This window comes from Gavia stellata, chromosome 4 (genome assembly GCF_030936135.1).
Source record: "Gavia stellata isolate bGavSte3 chromosome 4, bGavSte3.hap2, whole genome shotgun sequence".
Lineage (NCBI taxonomy): Eukaryota > Metazoa > Chordata > Aves > Gaviiformes > Gaviidae > Gavia > Gavia stellata.
Window position 1 is genome coordinate 41,589,088 of NC_082597.1, and position 26,486 is coordinate 41,615,573.

Here is a 26,486-nt window from a genome sequence, read left to right on the forward strand (position 1 = left end):
ATGATACTGTGTGAAAAGTGTAAAATATAATTTAGGGTTTTTTTAAGATGAATGACTTTTTCATTGTTTTATTGCTAATAGCAAATGCATTTCAAAATCAAAGTAACTTGTTAGAATCCACATCTTTACACTGCTATTGAAATTGTGTTTTGATTTCTTTGACATGATCCCTGATTGCTGTGAGAAGAATCAGTTCAGTATTTTTGTTCTTAGATTCCCCCTCCTTTGTCTTGCAGCTACTTGTGGCAGATTCCATTAACAATTGCAGTAGGAAATACGAGCCACATCTCATCAGAGGCAATTATATGGGTGTCTAACAAATCAGGTAAAAATAAACTTTCCTCCCAGTGGAATCTCATAAAGCATACTTGTGTTTTCCTCAACTGTTTCTTTGGAATTGATCCTAGATAATTGTTTAGTTGCTCTGCACCCAGTTTTAGCTACTCGAAATGAATTACAAAAAAAGGAGAGTTGGGAAGGGAGGGAGGAGGAATGAAGGATGAGCAACAAGCAAGATTTATAATTATCACAGAAGTTAGACAGTATAATGAAAAGCTTTTACATAGAAATGTGTGCCTAAGTGCTAAGTATTTTAGCAACACATATCAAATCATTGATGAATGCAATTCACTTTATTGATTGGTGAAAGTTAAATGTAATATTTTTATAGCAAAGCTTCTGATGAGTATGACTTAGTAAATGCAAAGTATTTAGAATTCTGGCATTTTTAACTCCGATCCATAGTCTGAACCAGGGCTAAGAAATGTTTACTGTCATTAAAAATTTTCCTTATTGATCTATCAAAGTATTTCTTCTCTTTATTAGATAACCAGATGCTGGACCTCAAAAGTGCATTATTCTCCTTACTACTTATTTTCTCCCTCCTCAGGTGATCATAATAGTTATTGTCCTGAGGACAGCTGGGGCTAGATACCAGTGGTTTTTAGCACCTAAAAAAGGAATCCCGCCACAGAAATTTCTCTATTTCCTTAGCAGTTCATGCTACATCAGCTGACAACTTTCGACTGGAATTGGAGAGTGAGGGAAGAAATGTAGAGACTTGAATAGATCATGAGTATATGGAAGGGAAAAGAAGGATCCATGCATCCCCTCGACACATAGGCTGTAGAGGGAGAACTGACCCCTTTTAAAATTAGAAGGGTATAGAGATTTCCCTCTGATAGAAATTTAACTGGAGAGAGGAAAGAGTCAAACCTGTGTGAGCCTGTGGTTTTTTCCTTTTTTTCTCTCTAAGTCAGTAAAAGATAAGTCACATACAGCTTAGCAGCCAGCAGGACTAGAAATGAATGGTGCACGATCAGTGGAAATCTGAGTATCTCAACTTTCTACTGGTATAAGGTATGTGTTTCTTTGCTCTGATCATTTGCAGCCTATGAGAATGTAATATGTTTTACGCTGCTCCCATGATATAATGGTCTAGAAATGTGCCTAGGACCAGGGCACTTTTCATACCTGGGAAACATACTCTGGTCAGAGCACAGAGATGCTGCCTCACTTTGCAGAACTATATTGCATTGGCCATACTTCTTAATATTAACACCTCCAGAACAGTTCAAAACCTGTTTGCACTTTCACAGTCTGCCTTAATGACCTGCTCTACTTTTGTTCTTTAGGGCTTGATTGAACTCTCATTGAAGTTAATAGAAAGATTCCCCCTGGCTTCAAAGAGAGTTGATCATCTCATCTCATCTCATTCTCATTAGGTTGTACATGCATGCCTCCTTCCTTTCACTCCTGCCTTAAAAGTTCAGTGTATCACTATTATCTGCACAGTTGCTTTCTCATTGCCTTTTACATCCAGAGTGCTGTGGAGGAATAAGTCCATAAAACCACTACCCACTCTTTTAAGACCTAATGCTCCTATTGGAATGCCTTCAAGAAATCAACAAATTAGTGATGGCCAGTGTGAACAATGATTTTGGGGTGGCTGCTGTGTAGAAATTAAAGAGGACCCTTTCTGAGTCATCAGTTTCCTGTGTAGCGAATCAATGCCACTGTGATCTATTGTCATTATCCTTGTCCTTCCTCGTAACTTACTCACTCACTCACTTGCTGTGCCTCATTGAAAATGAGACTGTAAACTTATGATTACAGCAAGGATGGCCTCTTGCTTCTGCTTATTGTTGTCTAGCTCGGCTGGAGAATCCCTCAACATAAAATAATCAGTAAGATCATCCATCGATGTACTTAATGTACTTAATTCATTGTGCATGCTGTTATGTATTGGAGCTGGTATAGATGACTTTGTGATACTCCTGGAGATTTTCTGCAGCTGGTATGTTTGTTTCATGGGGGTGTGGGTGGGATTCTGAGACTAGAAAGGCCAGTTTCTGGGCTTGATGCTTGTGGATGGGAAGAATCCTGAAGACTTTCTGTTGTGCAGAGGACACAGTTTCAGTGTTGTCCCAGCAAGTAGTCCAGGAACAACTCTGCAAGCTGGAGGTGAAACAAACTACTCCAGAGGATATTTGGAAGATTGGGTGTGGTCACATTGTTCTTCGAGTGAGTGTAATTGAATGTGGATACTCAAGTCAAATTTGGAGGAAATGCTGTTCGTGAGGATGGTTTCCATGCCCTCTTTAGGAAGGAGTGGGCGTTTCCTTCTTGTTGACTAAAGTGCTGTGCTAAAGAAGCTTCCAGTGTAACCTGAAGAGCAGATAGGAGATGATGAACAGCTGTCTGTTGTCTGTCATGTAGTATTGATCACATACCTCATTTCAGCTGCCAATAATGAAGACAGTCCAAATTAATGACTGCCATTATGATATCTTGGCATATCACTTAAATTTTTCAGTAAAATTAACCTTGTCTGTGTGTTATCTGAGAGAAATGAAACCACGGCAGTTTTGAAATAGCTACAGATGTTGCCATCAAGAAATACTCCTTTTTTGTGGTAGTTTAAATAACAATTTCCCAGGGGAGTACACCCCCTGCTTTGCACTAGAGTTCACCAAGGATGGTTATTTGCTGATGGAAGAGCCTCTTGCTTCATGTACATCCAGAAGGACAAGAAAGAGAATGACTGATTTTTGCATCCTCTTCGCTACCATGTCAGTAACCTCATCAAGGTATTGTAGGATGTTCACAGAATCACTAAGGTTGGAAAAGACCTGTAAGATCATCAAGTCCAACCACTAACCCAACACCACCATGCCCACTAAACCATGTCCCGAAAATTAATGCCAGCTGGCATTTTCATGAGCAAGGGATGAGAAGCTGCTGTCCAGTCTTGTGAGAGTTACTGAATGTAGGATGCTTGGGTTGCTGCTCTCTACTCATCCTGGCCATGTCTGGTTCTGTACTAGAGATAGGGAGGCATGCAGATTGCCGATTTTTTATTATGCTGAGCAGGATTACTTCAGATAATTGCACATCATCCCAACTGCTGGCAACAGAGCTCATTCTGTCCACTCTGCACAACACCAAGGTGAAGGGATACACTGGAAATTACAACTACGCAGCATCTTTTTGAGATGTAACTCACTGTCCTTTGCAACAAATCCTGTAGAACAGACAGTGCCAGGCCTTGGCAACTTGTCTGAGAAAGTGCGTAATCTCCAAGATGTTTCATATTTGATGTAGCTCTTCACACCTGTTTGTGGAAAGTGTGTAGTCATAGTTTTGAAAAGTTTTAATTTTGGAGGTGCTTCTGCCAGTCTCTCTTCTCCTCACCCAGTGAGCTATAGCATTTATGTAACCATTTTTCCACTCATCAGTTCATATACCAGCCATGAGATGACCCTTTTACTGGCTCAGTTTGGGCATGTGAAATGGAGCTCTCAGAGTGCTGCACAGGTATGTCACCACCACCTTTTTACCTGTTCACTCCCCATAGCCATGGATGAGGCTGTTCTGCTTCAGGCAAGTGACAGCTATTAAACCTCTGAAAACTAACCAGTCACAAAGGAGATATCTTATGATTAGCCTTCTTATCCATGCTGAGGTCAAAGACATCACACTAAGATGTCTGCCATGCTCTTTGTGCTACAGTCTTCTTGCAGGTTTGCTGAATGATAGATTTCACCAGCACTGTGGAAATCATTGATGTTACAAATTTCTGCTCTGTCATAGATCCAGGGCATATTTCTGTTTCTCGTAGATAAGTTGCCTCTTTTGTGGTCGCTGTAATGATGCATGAACATAATGTCCACAGTGTTTGGGGATCAGCCCAGAATCAGTAGTGGGTAAAAAATCAAGGACCAGCTTTGAACTCACCCCATCCCCCCCAAGACGACCGCTTAGCAGGGCTTGCGGGAAGGTGTTGGCAATTGCTGCTGAAGGCCTACTAAGTGTGGAAGCAGAGGCTTACGTGTCGTGTTTCTGCAAATCCAGGAGAAGTGACCTTAACCTCAAGTGAGGAGGTTTAGCTAGCATCCACTTCAAACAGGTGAGCAAGGCTTTGGACAAAGGCATACTTGCTCTTCCTTGGGTGTGATTGTTCTGGCGCTCAGGCTCCAGGTAGGAAACATCTCCATGTGACTCAGCAAATGCTGCTGAACTGACTGATGCACCTTTGCTGTCTGCCTCCCTGCCCTTTCCATCCCCATCTCCTGTACCTTGACTGGTCTGTTATGTCCCAGGGAACTATTCTTCTGATGGACCTCCCAGCCTCTCTAAAGTACTCTCATTCAGACTCTTAGTGTCTCCACGGGATTGCCATGAGATGGGAGAAAGAAAGTTCAACAGGGCAATTGCTTTCCAAACAGCAAGTCCCAACTTACTGTATTATGCCATCTCCTACTAGATAATCTCTACTTAAACTGTAAGTCACTTGATAGTCTGATTCTTCTCCATAAAGCGTTTTGTAGAAGACAGCTGCTTCTGAGCTGGGGTTTGCGGGCTGCCCACTGGGGAATAGAGCATTAGTGCAGCATTAGGAAAATACCCTTTTTTTTCCTTTCTGAGACTCAGCTGCTGAGCTTGACCCGTGTTCCTTCCAGACTCCACTCTTACCTTTTGAAAGCAGGAGGAAGGGAAGCACTGTGAAGTAAAATAAGACATAGGTCCTGCTTTACAACTTTAGCTGGCCATAGTGAGGACCAGGGATACAAGACCTGCAGTCCTGGCGTGATTTTGACAAAGTGAGGCAGATTCACTCCCCTTATCCCAACAGCTGAGCAAAGATCCTAACAGAAGACTGCTGCTTACATTGTGTATCACCTTAGACATTAGCAGTTCTATCACGTAGGAATGTTAATGGATGGAAGGGTAGTCTGAGGAGAGTATGTGAGACAGAACATGATCATATTTACTGATGTGCTCCATTTATTGTGTTGTTCACTATACCAAAATATTTTTTTTCAACATGGAGCTATGGCAACATGGCAAGTGAGATGGAAAGAACTTTTTCTTCTGTTTTGCCTTCTCCCCATATGAAAAGTTCTTGCAAAAAGATTTGCAGAATTTAGTTAAGGCCAGTATCTTTTCACAAAATATTGTGATTGTGATGAAATTCCTCATAGAACATTTTCTTTGTCAGAAAAATTTCACTTGCTGTTGTTGGCATGAAATTGTGCTGCTCTTGTGCAGTTATTTTTGCAGGAAAATGGAGTCAGTTCTCCCAGTAGGGATTCTACCAGCATAAACTGATTTCCTAGTATGCTAGGGGTTGTATAAAATGAAGAGTTAACATAACAACTGTGAGTCTGAACACTTGAAATGGTAGTAGAACTGTGTTTAGCCCACGCTCTTGTCAGCATTGGAGTAGCATCTTGCAAAGGGGTGCCCTTCGCCCAGACCTGCCTCACGAGGTGCTCATGTTGCCATGTGGAGGGGGAGGCTTCCATCATTCCTGCTAGTTTTGATGGAGTTGAGGTTGCTTGAGAGCTGGGAGAGCTCAGAACTTCAAGCCACGTGCAGTTAGCACCAGCTGGAGGACTGTCTCACACTTCCAGAGCACAGAAAATGAGAATCAGACCCTAACTGATTTTCTTACTTCAGAACAAATGTCATAAAATTTAACCGTTTCCTCCTAAATGTCTCCTATATGTATGTGGCAAAACTGGAAGTTTCAGAGCAGTGTTATTTTCTGAGGCATCCAGAGAAAACATAACCATGGAAGAACACTTTCTGATGGAAGAAGATTAAAAAAATTTCCCTTTAATCTCAAATACAACTGTATGTATTTTTTACATTGAATTTTAAGAGGTGAACTAAAACCATCAAAGATAGATTTCTTCCCAAATGACATCTTTGTTGTTGTTCAGAAAGTCATGAATGGTTTAATATAGGGTTTAACACTGAATGACTGCCTTTTCCATAACTATAATACTTTTAACAGGAAACTAATAAATGTGTTTGTGGTAAGTGGACAGATTGCCCAAGTGAATAGAAATTTTCACTGCTGTAATCACCAAAAGAAAGAATTTCTTTTATAGGAAGGCATGAGAATTGACAGATTCAAACATCAAATTCCAGTAAATTATATGAAACTCTGTGAAGCACATGCATCAGGCAGTCCCTTTAAATAACCACCTGCTTACATGAGCTGGAAAGGCGTGAAAGATTCCTGTCCTGTATTTCAGGAGAAGGTCAACACATGAGTGGTCTTACTGAAAAATAATAGCAAGGGGTTATGGTTGGATTTAAACTGACCAAAACAGCAATAATGCCATCGAACTTTGAAAATATACTGTTCTCCATTAAAGCAGTATGTGTTGGAGGTGTTGCATAGCTGCTACATGTGAAATAGGTTATTTTGAACTTGTCATATTTGACTGCAAGTATCATTCAGTACTCTATTAAAGCATAAGTAATTTCCTCACTTTGGAGATCAAAGTTTAATACAAATACTCAAACAAGAAAAAACGTATGTAGTTTTTTATTAGATCTGATTTTGAAAATTTCCATTTAATGTATTTGTTTACCCAGATATTGATTAATGTGCGCTCATAGCCCATTCGGTATTCTTTTAGGTATCATAGAGGTGCAGGGATTAACTAGTTACAAGTAGCTACTTCCAGTGATGGTGGCATTTAAAGGTTAGTTTGCAACAGAAAAGCATGGGCGGAAAGCAGTACTGCCTGAAGGTGGTAGGACTTTCTGCCAGGTGTGCTCAGCCTGCTCCTGACCCCACATGGCAGTACACCCCCAAAGACCCATAGAAACTCTGAAAGTCATCATTTGCCTCAACAGTCTCTCAGATATAGAAGTGGGTATTTTTGCTGTTGCTCTTAAGAAACCCACTAGGTTGATAAGGAACATAGCCAAGATTTAGGGGTGACAGGCTGTATTCACAGCACCACACTGGGTAAACTAAATGGGATGGGGTAGATGCAGATTCAAATTCCTTCTCTCCCTGTTTTACAGCAGGTGTTTGATCCAAATCTGTTCTAAGGCAGTGCCTTTATCACTATGCTGTAAATTGTTACAATCTTTCACAGTATTTTTACAGTAATGTTTTTCTTTGTATAAGATTCAGTGATTTACACAGGAACCAGGATTCAAGTCTTCCGTAAATAGGCTGGAGCAACTGTGTGATTCTGACTTCAGGTCCAGTGAAAAAATGATCTAAACAGAGGAGCAACTTCAGTAGAGCAGTCTAAGAGAGTTTGCTTAGGACTGAGCTGTATCGTCCAGTGTTTAACAGACCCCTGTGGAAGGAAGGACACCCGGTGTTTTTTCTCAATTATTTATGTAGAATAATTAAATTGAACTCGTACAAAGTCAGTTAGACAAACCCTAAGAGAGCAATAACAATTGAATTGAATAGGCAACTACTGAGTTACTCTGGGCTTGATATTTCTAAGAAGTGTATTTTTAAGAGATTTTAATGATGTCAGAACTACCTAGGTGAGAAGATGACTTTCTTTTTTAGTCCTGCAGCTTTTTATCTGAATTTGTGTGGATAACGCAACTCCACAAATTTAAAGTTAAACATATAATTAGGTGGTTTTAGGATTGGGGTCTTGCTGCCCTCTGTATTTTTTGCACCTTAAAATGATAGTTATTTGTGTGTTTGCTAGAGATATTTAGTCAAGAGAGAAGCATAACTTTTATCTGTAGTGTTAGTCATCTATTATTTCCTCAGAAATCACTTTTTTATAAGAAAGGCTGAAACAAACCAATTTCTTCAGTAAGGCTAGGTACTAGATAGTATGTGTGAATTGTTAAGACTGTATTGTTAACTTTTTTCCCCATTCGTTACTTTCAGGGAATTCAAGCACACCAAACAATTCCCTGATGGAATTATGTTTAAAACAAATTTTATGTATTTCTTTTTTATTTTTAATAATTCATGAGAAGACGGTTCCTTTTGTCAACAGTGTACAAGCTAATTTTATTATAGTAGAAAAAAATGTTGCTGAATTTTTAGTGAGTTCTGGTTCATGATCAGTTTTGTGAGAATAATTTACTAGATAGAAGGCTTCTTCAAGAGACATTGAAGCCTGAGGCTTCATTCCATGATGATTCTTTCCATAGTGAAAGAAGTGTGTGTTGTGAGTTCAGGGCGTTTTTGTTGTTGAAATCCCTAGTTCTGCAAATACTTGTGGACTGCCTGACTGTGCAAATACTGGAATAAATTTAGACTTTCAGCCCCAAAGTGATTACTTAAAAAGAGGGGGAAGAGGAAGAACAGGTTAGTTGATAGAAGGTTAATTGGTCTAGCTCTAAAGCGGAGCCTCTCGGTGGTTAGTAGCTGGAAGCTGTACAACTAGAAATACGTTAATTTAAAATCCAATATAAAAGCTTCATCGACTACATGCAGAAACACTACGGGAATTTTTTTTTTTAATCACAGGTTTAGACTTCTCTCTATAGCATATCCATTGAATTGGAGTTATGGTTGTAGAAAGCTATTTTAGCATGGCAATAATCAGGGTACCAGACTTAAAATGGGCACCTTTCGTATAAATACTATTTGCCAGAAAAAAACCACCCTTGGAGTTCTGTGTGGGTAAAAGGTCCCCATAGGAATGTCAGCTGGTGTCTCCCTACATCAGAACAGATAAAGGAAATTATTAATCAAACACAATGTTTTTGTAAGTCTTTGAATTAATTTTACTGCCTTCATGGATATTTAAAGAAGGAGAGAATTTAACAGATATGACTTCAGAAATTTTAAATTTAAAACCAAGTTCCCTTCCCATCTTGTTCTTTGTTTCCAGAACACCACAGAATTCCTGCTTTGGAAGAGGCAAGTTGGTTGCTGGGGAACATCAACCAGACTGGCTACTTTAGGGTTAACTATGATATTAGGAATTGGAGGCTGCTAATTAATCAGCTAACAAGGAACCATGAGGTAAGCTCTTCTCATCCCTAAAATCTGCTTTGATAGGTGAGCCTTCACAGTTTCATCACCCTAAATGGTTCAATTTTTGTGCTTGCCCCTCACAGGTTATCTCTGTCAGTAATCGAGCAGGCTTGATCGATGATGCGTTCAATTTAGCCAGGTATGTTTTCCTGAAGATAATCTATCCTCATACTCATGGCTGCAATAACTCATGCAATCATTAACTCAGCAGTTGAGTGTGTTTCGAAGTTAAATATGTTTTAAACACACTTTAGTTCTTTTTCCCCTCCCTTTTTTTTCTGTATGGCACATAAACACGGTCTGTAGCACATTCGCTGCTCTTGATCAATAATTGCCGTAGGGTATTTCCGAGTCTGGAGAGGTCTGATCAATTTTGCAGCAAGTTCAATTTAACACTTTGGAGATAAATAATCTCTTTCCTCTTTCTGTAATGAATGAGGGTTTTTTCTTCTGTTTTTCTTCTCCCTAATGTCTTGCCTCTCCTTTGTTTATAACTGACCCTTGTGCTGTATTTAATTTGTGATGGAAGGCACCTTCAAGCTTCAGGAATTTTTTTTTGCCCTGACTTGTACTGTTATATCATTTTTCCAATATCTTTCTTTTCTTGTAATCTGCTAGAACAGACATTTTCTGCATGATGCTTTTCAGGCAGAATGGAAAATCAGAACTCCATTGCACATTTCTGGAATTTATACAACATTTTGTGTTTTACTATGATCAGAGTTAATAATTAACACATAGAGTGCTGGTTAGGTAATGCCTTCTTTACAAATTGAGGCAATGGAATTGTCCCCATTTTGAAATCAGGACATCCAATATGTTGGTAGTGAAAGTGTAAAATGAGAGGAAAGTAGTGGAACATTTTGGACTTTTTGATTCTTGAGGTACCTGGGAACATTGCATCAGTAAAACACTGTGATGTCAAAGGCAGGATGAAAAGAATTCCTGCTGTTACTGGCTTTTCTGGCTTTCTGCTAGCATATTTATAGCTCTATTTGAGCAGGGGCTTGCAAGAATCTGCAGTACTGAGGTACATTTCACTACAAACAGTCACCAGAGATGTTTGAGACTCAGGCACAGTGTCACACAGAAATTACGGCTCAGTGATGTTCCAGCATCACTGCAGTAAAACACAGTTGTGTGCCCTACCACTCCGTTCCTGCTGCCAGGGCTAGACTGAATATATGACATAAACTAGCGATTAGCCCTTACTTAAGAGTCCAGAGATGTAGTAGGGAAGGAGGCGTCATGGGGAGAGGAGGAGTATCCATTTGCTTTTTGCACTGCCCCTCATTCTTGCCTTGTGGCATCTTCCCATTGGCAACAGTAAAGGACTAGAAATAGGTCATCACTTCAGACTTCAGTGGACCATGATCTGTGTACTCTCTGGCTAGTAGCATATTGCAGAATATTCTGAAATATCTAGACTATTAAAAGAACTACTAAATGTTCAGTAATGTAACAGTCTGTTCCAATTTTATTTGGTTTTGTCACCTCAGAGAAGTAGTGTGCAGTGACACACAATCAGTGTAGCACTTTCTTCTTTTTCCATGCACTGAACACAGTCAGATGTGGCTAGACTTCTCTGAAAATCTAGACACTGAAAAAAGCTGTTTCTTAAGCCAATCCTTGTAGGTGAGTGTTTTTCTTCTGAGTCAGTATTGAGCCAGTGCTCTAGGATGTCTTGTTCATGAAGCATAAAGGCAAGGTCTTGATTAAAGGCCCAACCTGCATCGTCTGGCCAAATTTTGACTACCTAAAAACCACCCAGAGATTAGATGAGTAATGCATTCCCCACTTGCTTTCCAAAGCTGTTCTATGGTGATACTGGATCCTGCTGCTTTTTCAGAGGTAACTACGGCAGAGCACTGTGAAGTCTTTCACAAGATTTCACATTGTAAAAACTTGACTTTTGTTAACGATGAGGTGCAACGGACTGCTGCTGCATTTGCTACTTGTGCACCGTAGAAGTTGGGCTAAATATTTACAGTGTATACACATGTGCATACATAGATATGACTTATGAGGAAATAGTCTTCCAACAGGGATACATAGCTAGATTTTTGTTTCTTTAAAATCTCTTCACAGACTCCTGTCAGTAGTATTACCTTGGGTGCATGCCTTACAACCCAGTCTGGGTGGAGAGGAAAGATCTGCATGTTTGCAAACAGTAGATTTATGCTCTGTATTTCAAGAGTAGCAACAAGATATGTGGACCTGGCTAAATTTGCCATGTAAGGTATACTTTTTACTTTATTCATCTATCATCTTTCCTATTAAAAAAACCCCAAACAATTACAGTGATGCTGAAGTCAGTCTAATTGGCTAGCTGACTATATGGTACCTTTTTAAGAAGCGTTCGGTATTTTTTGTTTTCGTTTCGCCTCTCCCAGACAGAGAAAGACCAGGAATAGGCCTATTCCTTGCTCTGTTCCTTTATCATGAGTAGGACTAGAAAGGCATTAAGAGACTGCTAGAAGAGGAGTGTGTTGGGGGCAGGTCTTGACAGCAGAACGCCTGAACTTTGGGGAGTATGAAAGCAGATGGAAATCTCTTGCTGGGACGAGCCATGGGGAATCACACGCTGACGCTGCAGTGTGGCACAGCTGCCCCTGCTGTGTCAGGTGCTCTGACATGCCATAGCAGTGTTCCTAAAACAAGCTCTGAAGGCTATCAAAATCACACAGACCCTTTCAATTTCCTCAAAAAGTCAGCGTTCAGAAGGCCACCATCAGCCTAAAAGCAGCTTAGCTTACCCTCCCTGGGCTGCGAGGCGCAGTGCAGAAAGTCGCTTCACTTTCTTTTGGAGCAGTATCATGGTTTGGATGTTACCTGCCGTGTGGATGCAGTGCTGATTTGGTCCCGTCTGCAATGTACAGCGTGTGTTTCTCCCTGCCCATACAATGTTATGTGATGGGGAGATTAAACGCATACGATTGTCTCTGACTGTGACATGAGAAAAGGTGAGTAACCTTATTGACCAGGCATAGAGGTAGTAATTGGTAGTTTAGACCTGACTTCTGAGAAGACTGGCTGTTCTTAAGGATAATTCAGTCCTCAGTCGTGGTCCCTAGTTGCACTGATGTGTTATCTTCTTGTCTACAACTATAAACATACACATTTTGAGAGAGGAGAGAACTGTGGAATACACACTTTTATTTTAATCCCTAGTTATTATTTTCAGTGATAAAATAATGCAAAAATTAAAACATAGCTTCTTAAATTCATGCTGGTCCTTTTTAAAAGAATTTCTAACATAAACTTCTTTTTCCTCTACTGAAGAGACTGTATTTCTTCAAAATACCCCATCTTTCTTAGAAACTTCTGAAGTACTCCCTAGTGTGTTGTTGAACTTGATACAGATAATGTCTATTCCACACCAGAAGGGTTTGACTCAATTTTTCCACTGTCCTAATACGGTATGTCCTAATATGGTATTTCTATGTAGTTTTACTGCTAATTGATTTTGTTTGTGGAACAAGTACAGGTCTTATCTTCAGTAAAAATTAATAATATTCAGGTCTGGAGAAAGATGAAAAAATGGTTCATACAAATTATTTTCAAGCACCACATTTTATTTTATTTTTTAAATAGGTGTGTTTGATTTCATTCCTCCAAAATGTTTATTATCCTTTTACTGTCCAGCATAATGATTTCTCAAAAATAAACAACATAAATGAATTGATACCTCCAAGGAATATTTTAAGCTCTATAAATTTAATTCCATAAAGTTTTGCCCATTTTATATGGAAATATATTCCTCCTTCTTCCTTCTTGGTGTATTTTGGTTCCATAAAATTAATCAAGCAGAGTTGAATTGAGTAGTAACAACAAAAGAAAGCTACAGCTTGCCCACTGTGTTTGAATTCTCTCAAGCTTGTTTGTTTTTCAGATTTTTAAGCGTAAGTCTGTTCTCAGACACCCTGAGGATCTGGAGAGCTGTAGCCCTGGCAGTAACATAGCTTATGGAAATACATGCCCCAAATTCTTGAGCAAGAATGGCACCTTGGCAGTCTCTCTTCCTTTCTTCTTGAAGATCCTTTATCTTTTGGGGATGTTTTGTATGAAATTTCAGTACGATTTGAAAATTTGTTGGTTGTAGTAAATGGGATGTGTTGACTGAGAAAGCTGAGAGAAGACAAATAGAACTGTGGTTCTCTTCTAAGCTTAAACTGAGCAGAGGGTAGTTCAGATAGCGCCAATAAGTAGTGTCACAGGAAATAACAAAGATCCTACGGTTTCTTGAGAGTGTGAGTAATGTTGTCAGCTTCTCCTGTTTTTCTCTTTCCTTAGGATAAGGGATCAGTTAGTGAGGATGTGAGGTGGGATGCCTCCCACTTTACTTCAGGCATCCCAAAGGTAGACCTGTAAATCTGAGCTCATCACCTTGCAGTGCACTGACAGTTAACAGAGAGAAACGTGCACCTGACCTCTCAAAGCCACTTAACCACATAGAATAAGATAAATTGCTCTACTAATGTCAGGACTGCTGTGTCACCCCTATTCCTTCCTTGCTGGGCTCTAAATCTTCATATTCACTTCCCCTCATTAAACTGGTTGACTTAATCTTCAGATGATTTTTTTTTTCAGGCCAGAAAAGCCTGCCCCTGTAGACTTCACAAATCAGGGAGCTGTGTCAGAAATGAGCAATGACAAAAATGACACCTTCAGGATTATCTGTGCACTAAGCAACTTCCCTGCTACAGGTGGCCTTCATGAGAGTTCCTCTCTCTCATTTCATTCACCAGGCCAAAACCAGGAACCTGGTGCAGATATATGATGAGTTATGATGATTGTTTTCTGGCTGTTAATCAGTTCTTCTTGGCTTGCTTCTTTCCAAGCTCTGAGTTCTGCTGACTCTAGAAAACCAAAGTCCGAGGGTAAGGGAAAAGGCAGTGCCAACCTGCCTTTCGATGTATAAATCCAGATTGTCTCCCTTGACACGAATTCATCTTTAAAAGCTGGTGCATTTGACTCCAAGGTTGATTCCAGAAGTAAAATGACTGAAGTAAGCTTCGCCAAGGGGAAGTCATGTCTGACCAATCTGATAGCCTTCTACGATGTCATGACTTGGATGGATAGGTGAGGGGAGGGCAGTGGATGTTGTCTACCTTGACTTCAGCAAGGCTTTCGACACCGTCTCCCACATCATCCTCATAGACAAGCTTAGGAAGTGTGGGTTAGATGAACGGACAGTGGGGTGGATTGAAAACTGGCTGATAGATAGAGCTCAGAGGGTTGTGATTAGTGGCACAGAGTCTAGTTGTGGCACAGAGTCTAGTTGGAGGTGTGTAACAAGTGGTGTTCCCCAGGGGTCAGGACTGGGTCCAGTCCTGCTCAATATATCCATCAATGATCTGGATGAAGGGACAGAGTGTGTCCTCAGCAAGTTTGCTGATGACACAAAACTGGGAGGAGCGGCGGGCACACGGGAAGGCTGCGCTGCCATTCAGCGTGACCTGGACGGGCTGGAGAGTTGGGCAGAGAGGAACCTTATGAAATTCAACAAAGGCAAGTGTAGGGTACTGCACCTGGGGAGGAATAACCCCATGCATCAGTACAGGTCAGGGGCTGACCTGCTGGAGAGCAGCTCTGTGGAAAGGGACCTGGGAGTCCTGGTGGACAACAGGATGACCAGGATCCAGCAATGTGCCCTTGTGGCCAAGAAGGCCAATGGCATCCTGGGGTGCATCAAGAAGAGTGTGGCTAGCAGGTGGAGGGAGGTTATCCTCCCCCTCTACTCTGCCCCAGTGAGGCTGCATCTGGAGTACTGTGTCCAGTTCTGGGCTCCCCCGTTCAAGAAGGACAGGGAGCTGCTGGAGAGGGTACAGCAAAGGGCTATGAAGATGATTAGGGGACTGGAACATCTTTCTTATGAGGAAAGGCTGAGGGGCTTGGGTCTTTTTAGTCTGGAGAAGAGAAGACTGAGGGGGGATCTTCTTAATGCTTATAAATACTTGAGGGGTGGGTGCCAGGAGGATGGGGCCAGTCTTTTTTCAGGGGTGCCCAGTGACAGGAGGAGAGGTAACGGGCACAAACTTGATCATAGGAAGTTCCATCTAAACATGAGGAGGACCTTCTTTACTTTGAGGGTGGCAGAGCACTGGAACAAGCTGCTCAGAGAGGTTGTGGAGTCTCCTTCTCTGGAGATACTCAAAACTCGCCTGGATGCATTCCTGTGCAATCTGCTGTAAGGGAACCTGCTCTGGCAGGGGGTTGAACCAGGTGATGTCCAGAGGTCCCTTCCAACGCCTGTCATTCTGTGATTCTGTGACTCTGTGAAGCTAATGCTCACTCCAGATCACCTTCTCACCAACTTGAACAGAGAAATTAATTTAAAAAGTAAGTCTCAGTTAACCAAATACAGCCTTTGGGATCTGGAAAATCATGTCTTTAGGACGCCCTGTTTTATTTTTTTCTTTAAAGACAATAGCCAACAAATCAAAGCCAACCCTCTCCTTATTTCTTAAGTTAATTCCTGGATGTGGAGTATTGCCACTCAGACAAAAACATCTTATGCATTCAGCTACCTGAGGCAGCACCACCACCCATAATGATTAGCTGATTTTATTTCTGGAAATGGAGTTATCTTTTAACTAAGCCTCTAGTTTATACGCTTCCATATAAAACCCAGAATTATTACTGCTAAATTGGAAGAATGTTTTCTTGAATTTTCTGGTGGAAATACATGCATAACAAAACTAAACTATGGAGTTGAAGTGATCTTCATTGTTGTTTTCCTTCTCCAGAGATTAAGTTTTCATTTATTGTAGCATTTGAAGTCTTCCAACGAATCTGGGCTAATTGGTTCCATGTTACACTTGTTTTGTGTTACTTAAAGTCCTGTTTAGTGTCATGTCAGGAAAAGTCGAGGCATTTGAGGGTTCATTTAAAAATCTGGGACTGGGTAATAAGTAGGTGACAAAGGTAGAAGCCCATCACATCTAGCCCAATTAATGTTTCAGAATTTCAGCAGCCGCACCCAGGGTTGTTGACCTTGTTTTGCTTGGGTTATTCATAAACAATCATAGAGGCTCCATTTAAATGAATAAATGGCAGTTTAGCTCCAGTCTTCATTATTACTCCTGATCACATTTGCTGATAGTTCAACATGGAGGTAAACAACGGTTACGTTAAGCAGCTCCCTTAATTAGTGCCTCTGAGTACCAGCTAAGGGAATGAGTATTAGATCGATAGTTTGTATCACACTTGATTAATAGTGGTATAGATATACTATTTTAATAAGTGAGGCCTCAACTAAATTATTTCAGCAGATGCCATAGTAACTCTCTTTCACTGTCAGGCAAATTTTGGTGATGGTTCACCAGCAACTGATTTAGATAATGGCTTCCTACAAAAGTTCTTGGATTTCCTTTGACATAAATACTCTCTCAATGGGCCAGAGCAGCTGTGCCTTTTTTAGAGGAAATAGAAAGCTACAAATATTTTAAGGTAGCCGTCATTCATTCCATATGCTGCGTGTCAGTCCATATGTTCTGTGACATATCACAGTCTTGATATCTGCTTTATGTGGAGTTACACATTTCAGCTAACGTTTGCATATGTTTGTACAAGAAGAATCAAAGCGATTCTTGAGAGTAAGCACACTAAAAGTCACTTCTGCTTTTGTAGTGTATCATATGTGCATCTGATCCTGTTGCATAGCTAAGAGCAGTAAAGCAAATTGTACAGCACATTCCTGGGAAGTGCTGGTGCTGCGAGAGCATCCCGGACAACAGAAAAACCTGCTAAGAGCTGGGGAAGAAGTTGGAGAAGACTCTTCAGCACGCACAAAAGAGAAACTGTAGATCTGAGTTCTCTGCAGAGTCTTTAGTGCAGGGGGTAGGTCTTGGTCTAGTATACATCTATCCTGTAGAAGTGGGTGATGTTGTTAATCCGCATCTCCACAAAATTTGCCTATGCTTCAATTATTTCCGGTATTTCTGAGTTATTATAGCCGTAATTGTTTTATCCTGTAAACTACATTAACTCTATTCTTAGCCAAACCCAAAATAAACTGTCAGGAAACCACGACTCTGGTTTCAAAGGAATGAAAGAATTATTTTTAGTTAATGGTTTTTAGCCCATTGTCTTTTCACCCCATGGTCTTGGTTTGTTATAGTTCAAGCTGGTCTCTGAAGTCAGCTTGGTATGGATGTATCCATGTTGCATGCAGATGCCAGGGACTGCTGTGTAATGACAGGGGAGGGGAACAGCCTGTGAAATTTGTTTCAGGAACATTAATTAAATCAGGTCTGAATTACACTTCAAGAGAACGCTTAACTTGGGGTTCGAGGTTAAACAAGATGAGGAGAGTGGCATGAGTGGAGCGTGCTGAAGGCTTCTTAGCAACTTTGAGTATTGGAAAGGGGGCTGAGAGGTGCAAATATGGCTTCAGGAATCTGTGTGTTGGTGGGGCAGGGGAAAGTCTTCATCCAGCCTCACAACCTATGGCATTCTGTGGGGGCCCTATCCTCTCTTACTAGCATATACCTCTTGCCTGTGCCTTCCTCACATCTACAAACCCCTTTTTCTTCCCTGCAGCTGCTTGGTCAGCCTTTTTCCCCACCTCCCTCACCTGTCCTCTCACAATTACCCTTATACCAGAACACCATTATTTTTCTTTCTGAGGGTCCGGCAGGACTAGTATGGAGAGCAAAAGACCCTGCTGCTACCTTGGTCAAGGAGGCAGCAACGAGCAACCCCGAGAGGTTGGAGATGCTGCTCTAAACACCCTGTCCTTTCCCAGCATCAACAAAGGATATATGAATAAAAGGGAATAACCAATTTTTCTAGCTAGAAAGGACAATGCCGATGCCTCATCAGCATAAACAAAATAGTCTGCCACCTTAGGCTATTGACTGCTTTGCCTGCTGTTTTGACCTGACTGCACCATTGCTTCTCAGAAATGATCCTACATTTTGGGCTCATCCGATTGCTGTTGGCCAGGATTGTTGTCTAGAGGAGGTCTGGTCTTTGTCAGTATATGTTCTATCCACTTGGCAGAAAATACTGCCAGGGTGAACTTTTGAATTCAAAGTGCAGATTATGCTTTTAAGTTTTTTGGTGTTCATTTGGTGATTTTATAAAGCAGTTTTTTAAACTTTAGACTAAAGTCCCTTCACTTGATAAAATTTAAGAGAAGTTTTGGGAATCAATGTTGTGCTAGTTTAGCTCCTTCCTATCTGGCTAGAAGTGTCTTTTCCTCTACCCAGAAATCAAGGAATAAATGAGAGGATGGACCGTGTTATGACTAAGGCACCGCACAGGGACTGAAGAGAAACCTGGGATGCTGTTTGTGCTATAGACTTCCTAGGTGATCTTAGTAAAATCACTTAAACTGTTTGTGTCTGTTTTCTCTCTGTAAAATGGAGATAAGAGAATAGGTGAGGGTTTGTGAGAATTTCAGAGAGTCCTTTGTTATAAATATGTTTATAGGGAATTGCTTTTACAGAAATAATATCCAATTCTGTAGATGTTCTGGCAGACAAAATTCAGATTGCATGTGTATTTTCAAGATCAGGCTTCTGTGCTTTCCATATGAAGTTTCTAGCTTTTAAACACATATTTCACTTGGCTGACAGATATGCAAATTATAAACATTAGAACAGGAAAAAAGAGAGATATGAAGAAATATTATGCATAGTAATAAAAAAACTCAATTTTGAATTTGCTCAAACATGCTCTCATAGATACCATTGCCCATTGACAACTTAAGGAATAGAAGGGCTGTTTCATTCTACCCTTCCCAACAAAATCATCCAGAAAGAAAATAAATAACACTTCTCATAACTGAGTCATCTGAAATTGACATCTATTAGCCCCTGAAATACATTCAAATTTCTTTAGTTATTTTAAGTGTGTGAATGACATACTTCTCAAAAATCAGGGTTTCATGATGATGAAAAACATGACATACCTCATTTACTGCCTAATCTTAATTTTCAGCAGGAAGATTATTCCTTTTCATCTTGCACTCTTTTTTAATTCATTCTTCTCAAATGGGGAAGAAGAGGAAAGGAGAGATACTGAACTTCATTTTGAAGGAATTTTTGTTGCATTTTTACAAACACGGGGTTTTAAATTTTGGGGTTTTTTCTGTTTTCAACAAAGGTGATTCATTCAAATTAGTATTAGCCTTTGCTTATGTGGCAACTCTAAAACTGTGCAAGATAATTTAAGCCATGTGATACTCTGATAATTACATTGAATTTGAACTATTCTTTGTAGGATGCTTCAGATGCTCTTGTGTGGAGTTGAATGTCACTTGAAGAGTCCTCAAATATTTTTCATGTAAGAAAACATAATAATAAGCAGGCTTCACTTAAAACTGTCATACTCTCTGAATCCTTGATGTTGGAGAGATTGAATGCTGATTAAATTTAGTAATTAAAATGAGCTTGTAAGCCAAATGTTGCTGTTGTATTTATCAAAGAGCAGATGTGCATTTCTGTCCTGTTTACATGGAAGTCCATAGCTGGTACAAATCATAATGCCTCCATTAAGTCACTTTGGATGTCTTAGAAAAGCGGAGTCCTTATGTGGTCCTAAGTCAGCCCAACCCTGGGAGTGAAAGATGAGGTACATCATTCTTTGATACTGGAAATCACGGGACCTTTTTTACAGGTTGCCCATTAGTTTTCTGTGAGAAAACATTCTTTTTCCAGCTCCCCTTGTTGAACGTGGATGCCAGTCATCATAAGGTTTTAATCTTTGATTTCCCAGTCTTGCAGGAGTTGAAGGTGAAATTTGTGACTACAAGAGTTAGTTTCCCTGTTGCATGGGTCGCCTTGCTCAGAGCTTTTTTTACGTGTTAGGGTTCAACATAACCTGGTTTTACTCAGCTGCCAAAGAATGGGAAAGAATATCCTGAATACATCAGTAGGGGCACTAGTCCTTGGTAGCTCCAGAAGAAATGAATAGGGTTAGAAAAAGCCAAATACAGTTAAATGTGAATGTTCATTGGCACCAAGTTTCTCTGTGAATTATTCTAATCCGCACACTTGACTTTAAAGGTAAAAGAATGAATCAATGAATAAGAATCCTAACTTACTTTAAACTGTCCCTTTATGGGTTAATGAGTATAGCCTAATTATTCATATATTGCACATGCACAGAAACAGAACTGAAGTTAATCTGAGTTGCACGTCTGTGTTCTGAAGAGCTGCATTTTCCCCCTTCAAAATTATCCAGACAAAAAGCTAGTCATGTTTTACGTATTTCATACAAAACAGATGATGCAGGGTGAGTTTTAAACCAGCAGCAAGTAAATCACCTCATTTCAATTGTTTCAACAATGCAGACCAGTTTGCTGCCAGCTTGATTTTCTAATTTTGATTTAAACACATGACTTATAATGACTTTGTTGGGTGGTGGGGCTAAGGGATTTATGGTGCACTTGTATGTGGGACTCTCATCACTGTACAGCAACCCTGCCGTTTTTGTGACAGAGTCTGTTTGACTGGTGCTGGATTTATGATAGAAATAATTCAGAACAGAGTAATAATTTTCCCTTGGCAATTACACTACCATTTGGTACTTTGTCCCTAAGGGGAAAATGAATGTGCTGGGATCTGTCCATAAGTTCAGTGGCTCAGTGTAAAGAACAAATCAAGGTCAGAATGCAGCTGAATACGCACTGATGTTTCATAATATAATCTAGATCTCCTGCTTTTATCTGACTCATTAAAATATCATGTAATTGGAAGATTATTTTTGATTGCTATGAGATTCGTAGTGGGAATTCTTTGTGAGGGATATTTCATTACCACGTTCAGTACTGTCTTTTTTGTTCATTGCCTCTTTTCTTTGTAGCAATGGCCACCCTAGCAATTTCTTCAGTGTAAGCAGGATAGTACCTTGCTAAGGGTTGGTGCTTATGATATTATATAATGTCATAAGCCACTTAATAGAACCTTTGAAAGGTCTTTTCAACCTCTGCCCTTGTCGTAAAAATGGGATATCACCTTTTCACCACAGTTCGTCAGCAGCCTCTTTAGGCATGAAAAACCTTCTGGACTGTGATGTTTGTCTGGAAGTCTGTCTAATAACTAAAACAGATCTCTTTGCTAGTCTATGTTCCTGTTCTCTTGTTCTCCACTTTAGTTCAGCAGGCAACTGTGAAACCAGGAACACAGATGGTAAGACAAACCTCATGTGGTGCCATGTTTCTAACACATGCTAAAGTTCTCGTATGTAACAGTGACTACAGAATGATTGACATACTCCTAAACCGATCGATAAGGACAATTATGTAAAAAGTGGTAAAACAACCAAGGGTCTCAAATACGATCTTTTTGGTTAAATTTTGCTTTTGTAGTCACGTTTTTTAAAAGACTCAGTATGGAGAAGGCTGGCTTAGAGCTGGCTTGTAGAGGCTCTTTTTTAAGTCTGGGCTCCTTTCTAAGTGACCAGTGATGTCAATCAAAAACCTCTAAACTAGAATACAATAAAGAGGGACCCCTGCTTTTTGTGTTTTATACTGAAGCTGCATAAACAACTGTTCAATTTAAGACATGAAATCTGTTGGATCTGTTGGTACTCTTCTGTGTATATTTACAGGGCAAAAGACCAGAGTTATAATATTCTTATTATCATGCCTCTGAGGAGTACTGAAATTCTAGTGGTCCTAGGATATTCATTGCTAGAGGCAATTATTATATCCTATATATATCATTATATCCAAATATTATATCCTATATATATAAATAAAACTAGACAAATTTCTGTCAGGAGTCACATTGGTAGGAGTAGGGGAGAGACTAGATGAGTTCTTAAGGTGGATTCCAGCCTTTTCATTCCAGATGCTAAAGATGAACTTTTGTAAACTTTTTAACCTGCATTCAGCCACTGTTCATGAATCAACACTGTTTGATTTGGCTATTTTATCTGTTAAGATACTTGCCAAGATTATCCCAGGTTCCTCTGTGGAATTTTTGTGGTTGTAGATACATGCTTGCTAAGATTCTCAGGTTGCTACTTGAGACATACCTGGAGAAACAGTGTGACCGTTTCAGACCAGACATAAGATTGGACATCACAGTATTTCTGCAGTGTTTATGTTTGTTACCTGGTTTCAGTATAGCCCATAGTCAGTTATTCCCTGAGTGACAGACAATATTTCAATTTTCCTTTGAGATGGCTAAGCTGGAAAAAAACCTTGTCTCTTAGCCCTGGCTCTCATGCATTTGGACTTTGGCAGACAATATCTGATAGTACTTTTGCTGGACTTTAAGGGTAGCAATATGATTGATGGCTAAAAAGACACAAGAAAAATAAGGATTTCTGTCACTGTCCTTCCAGTGACGTTTTTGGAAGAGAGAGTGATAAATCAAGCTGCATGTGTAAAGTATGTACTTAACTTATGTTATATTCTATAGTGCCTTTGAATAAATATTACCAGACAATTATATGACAGGGAAATTATTTCACATTTTTCCCTTTGATGGGAAGGTTGCTACTGTTACTTTTCTTCTTATTATAATGTTAATTGTTAAACATGTCTGTTTAACATTTCTGCAGGTCTGTGTTTTTCCATCAGAGTTTACAGAGATATTTAGAACAGACTCATTCGTTGTTCTGCCTTCTTTCCTCATCTTGGTTATTATCCTGCTCCATAAATGACACAAGTGATTTCTATTACAAGTTGTCACCAGCTGGTGGTGTATGTTTGTCACAAGTCCTGTGACGCTCGTGAGTCTTTCACCATTCCTTCCTACTTCGCTGAATGCAAAAATTTTGCTTTTGCTGACCAGATCCTGCGTAACCATCTTTGAACCTAGTTCTTCCAGGCTAGTGAAGGAGAATCCTAGAAGCATGCCAGCACCCCTTGGCTGGTGAGTGAGTTTGCCACTGTTCAAGTGAGCCAGTATATCTTGCTGGATGCAGTAGCCCCTGGGAAAGAGGAGTCTTGAAACTCTTAGCTTTTAGTGTAAAGTAAAAGAATACAATTGTATTAAATACAAAGCTTAAGAAACCAGCTGCTGTGCTTCGTGAAGATGCAGAATACTAGAGCACAGACATGCTACTTTGGCTAATTTCTGTCTTCTGCTGACCTGGTTGTCATGATAGTCGTGCTACCTCCCAGGACAATTCACGCACCTCCTAGATCTGTGATCTGGATTTTAGGGCTTTTTATCCGTACGTGGTTTTATGGTTCATGGTTTATCTCTTTTACGGTTTAGGATGAGAGATTCTCCTTATATCTTGTTTTCTCAGCTATGAATGCCAAAGATTAGCAACCTCAGTATTTGGCATTACCATTATCAAACTCTTTCCTTTCTTTGTGGATGAAAATATTCCTCAAGCTTTTTAAGCTGTAGTATACATTTAATATTTTATAACATACATGTTACCTACCACATTTTACACAAAAAGGTAAAACAATGAATGTATTTATCACTACCTCTTGCCAGAAACTATTTAACGGCCAATAGTCTGGGAGTGCAGTGTATTTGGACTAAGAGGTTCATAAATATGGCTTAGTGGCTGAGGCTGAAAGAATAGGGCTATCATGGTTTTCTGTAGGCATCCACACAATAAAATAGTGTAGAATATATAGAACATTCTGCCAAGGCAAAGTTCCTGAAGCACTTGTGTTTTCTCCAGGGAAGTGCTTCTATCTTCACTGCCACTGTAAGAGAATTTTAGATAGGTCTCTGCTCAAGTTCCCTCAGAGGTCCAGCTTAGCAGCTGTACTTGAAGCACATCTGCCCAACACGTGCTGACAGAGAGTTTAACATTGATTGTAGCAGCCATAACCACTTCCCCTCAAAACACGTGATCTGAAGTGATGAATTTGTTGTCGTTCATAGAATAATGTCATCCACAAGGACCTCCCCTCATCCCCGTCCCTGCTGTCGGGACTGAGTCTGTTGATGTTGGGGGGTTGATTTTGATGATACTGTGCATAAGGTCTTCAAGGGTCATATCCAGAAAGAGAAGAAAGTTCAGGAGTAAACATGAAAATTTCAGACTTTGCCACAATCTGTTTTTGTGAGAAGGAATATACCCTTAGGGAAACATTAGGAAAAGTGGGGGATGGGGGAGAGGCAGGCAGAATTGAATGAGCGGATAAATTTGGAAGGTAGAAGCAGTGAGTGATGAGAATAACAGTTTCTGTTGTGAACAGGATGAGTATCATCAGCTAAGAATCACGATTTTGAAACTGATGAGGAAGGCCGAAAGCTCAGAAATAAGTGCTAGGTCTGGCTGAGTTCACTTCTTATGTGTCTTTATGGAGAAATGAAGCTTAAAAGAAATAAGCTGTTTGGTTTCCAGTGATGATTTCCCTTTTGCGCTTAGCATAGAGAGATTCCATTTCAGAAGCATGATCCTAAATGTCCATTAGTGCAGCTGTAATAAACATTCATCTGTTTATTCCCTAAGCAGCATGTTTCCTAGAGCTATTCCTCTTGTTCCATATTCCACTCTTTCTCATGTCAATCAAATTATCAGTAACAATAATCACAAATCCCATTAGGAACTAATTACATATATGCAACTTCAAGCTAGTTTACCTCTTTGCTAACGTGATCTCCAAGATTTTTAACTGCACTCAATCCAGCTTGCTTCTGGCCCCATTAATTATGGTTACACATCTTTACAAAGTATTAAGACCTAGAACTCATCTTGATGATATTCTGCTGCTTCAGAAATAAGGCAGATCTATAAAATGGAGTAATTTATAGTTAGCTTGCTTTCTCTGTCTTCAGATACATGGAACCCTGTCCGCCACCCACTCTAAGAACACCACTGTTCTCATTTCATATCTGCTCAGTTCCTGAGTGACACAGTGAGCTCTCCAAGTTATCTTGTTTTTCTTGCTTGACCACGTACTGTAACTGGAGTTGAGAACAGAGCCTTGCTGACAAAATGTGGACAAAGATGACATGAAGCAGACTGGAGAGTAGGTCATCATAAGGGCATGGAATAGATACTTTTGAAAACTGTTACATGAACTCACTTCTTTCCCGAGAACATGAAGGGAACAGGGTGTAATTCTTCCAGTAGAGAGTGTGAAAAACAATGGCTTGCATGGATGTGCTGCACCTTGCAAGGAAACTATGGTTTTGGACCTGACCAAAAAGAACAATCTATTTCAAATATTTTAGCAAAGTAGTTTTTACATGCTGTTACAACTGAGATCAACATTTATATCAACATGTTTGTATTGGTTCATTCCCATAATAATCTGTGTGATTTTCTTTGTTTGGTATATGCATTCATCTCTTCCCCAGACAGTGATGGAAATTAAGGGGAACATTTGCAACCAGCAAGGAGGAAGAATAGTCTATGAAGATACATCATATTGTAGCCTATGTTAAATTGAATCTTGTGGAATCCAACTTGCTGACTTTAAGTGTTTAATGAAAACATAATCATTATCTCCTCTCTACGCAGGTAGAGAACTCCTTTGGGATTTAAATGCATGCATCAGGAGAAAAATAGACCTGTATGTTTCTGGAAAGTTCACACCCACAGGGTTACACTTTGTTTCTGCAGTCTGGATAGTTAAGAAAAAATGCTGTTCTGAAAAAGTAAATGAGTGCAAATCCTAAAGCTTGATGTTTCCAGTACTCAGTTTTACAAAGCAGCTTTCAAATACTTGTGTCTGTATTGCACTTTACTTGTAAAGCTATTAATTTAAAAAGCCTTCCTGAAACCCTGCTAAACTCTTTCCCTTGCAGGGAGAGGTCCTTTATGACTGTAAAAGAATGGGGTAAAATTCTAGTTGATTGATTCATAACCACCTGAAAAAAACATAGTTTATGTGGAAAGTGGTGAAACATCCTTAACCAAAGTGATGTCACTGAATGCCACTTCAGTTTAATAAAATGGCTTAGGGTGGATAGAAGACAAGGCAGCTCTAAAGGAGAGAGAAAAGAGTGGGGAGGAGAACTGTGAAACTAAAGGATGCTCTTCTCCATTAGTTCTTCCCAATTGCCCATGGCCAGTAGAAATGTTCTCTGAAGCAAAATGCCTTGGGTTGTTGATTTTATGCAGACAGCTTTCTATCTTACAAATCAGCAAAGCAGCACCTTCCTTTTGTTTTTTGCTTAAAGTCAGTTACTTCACTGTTCATGTTTTTTATAGCCACAGGAATCCATAAAAAGTAGGTATAGCTTGTCTGGTTTTCTTTCATGTGTCTTCATGCCTTCCTTCATCCAGTAAGTATGCTTGCAAATGTGTTGGGAGAGACTGAGTTGCTGTT

At 39.9% G+C, this 26,486-nt stretch overlaps 1 protein-coding gene across 1 annotated transcript in view; it reads left to right on the forward strand.

Moving 5' to 3' along the window:
- TRHDE (thyrotropin releasing hormone degrading enzyme) overlaps positions 1 to 26,486 on the forward strand; it is a 211,988-nt gene that overhangs the window by 157,392 nt on the left and 28,110 nt on the right. Inside the window, exons 10-12 of the mRNA XM_059817016.1 lie at positions 237 to 325; positions 9,129 to 9,262; positions 9,358 to 9,413. Coding sequence (XP_059672999.1) covers positions 237 to 325; positions 9,129 to 9,262; positions 9,358 to 9,413 — 279 coding nt within the window. The remainder of the gene's footprint in view (positions 1 to 236; positions 326 to 9,128; positions 9,263 to 9,357; positions 9,414 to 26,486) is intronic.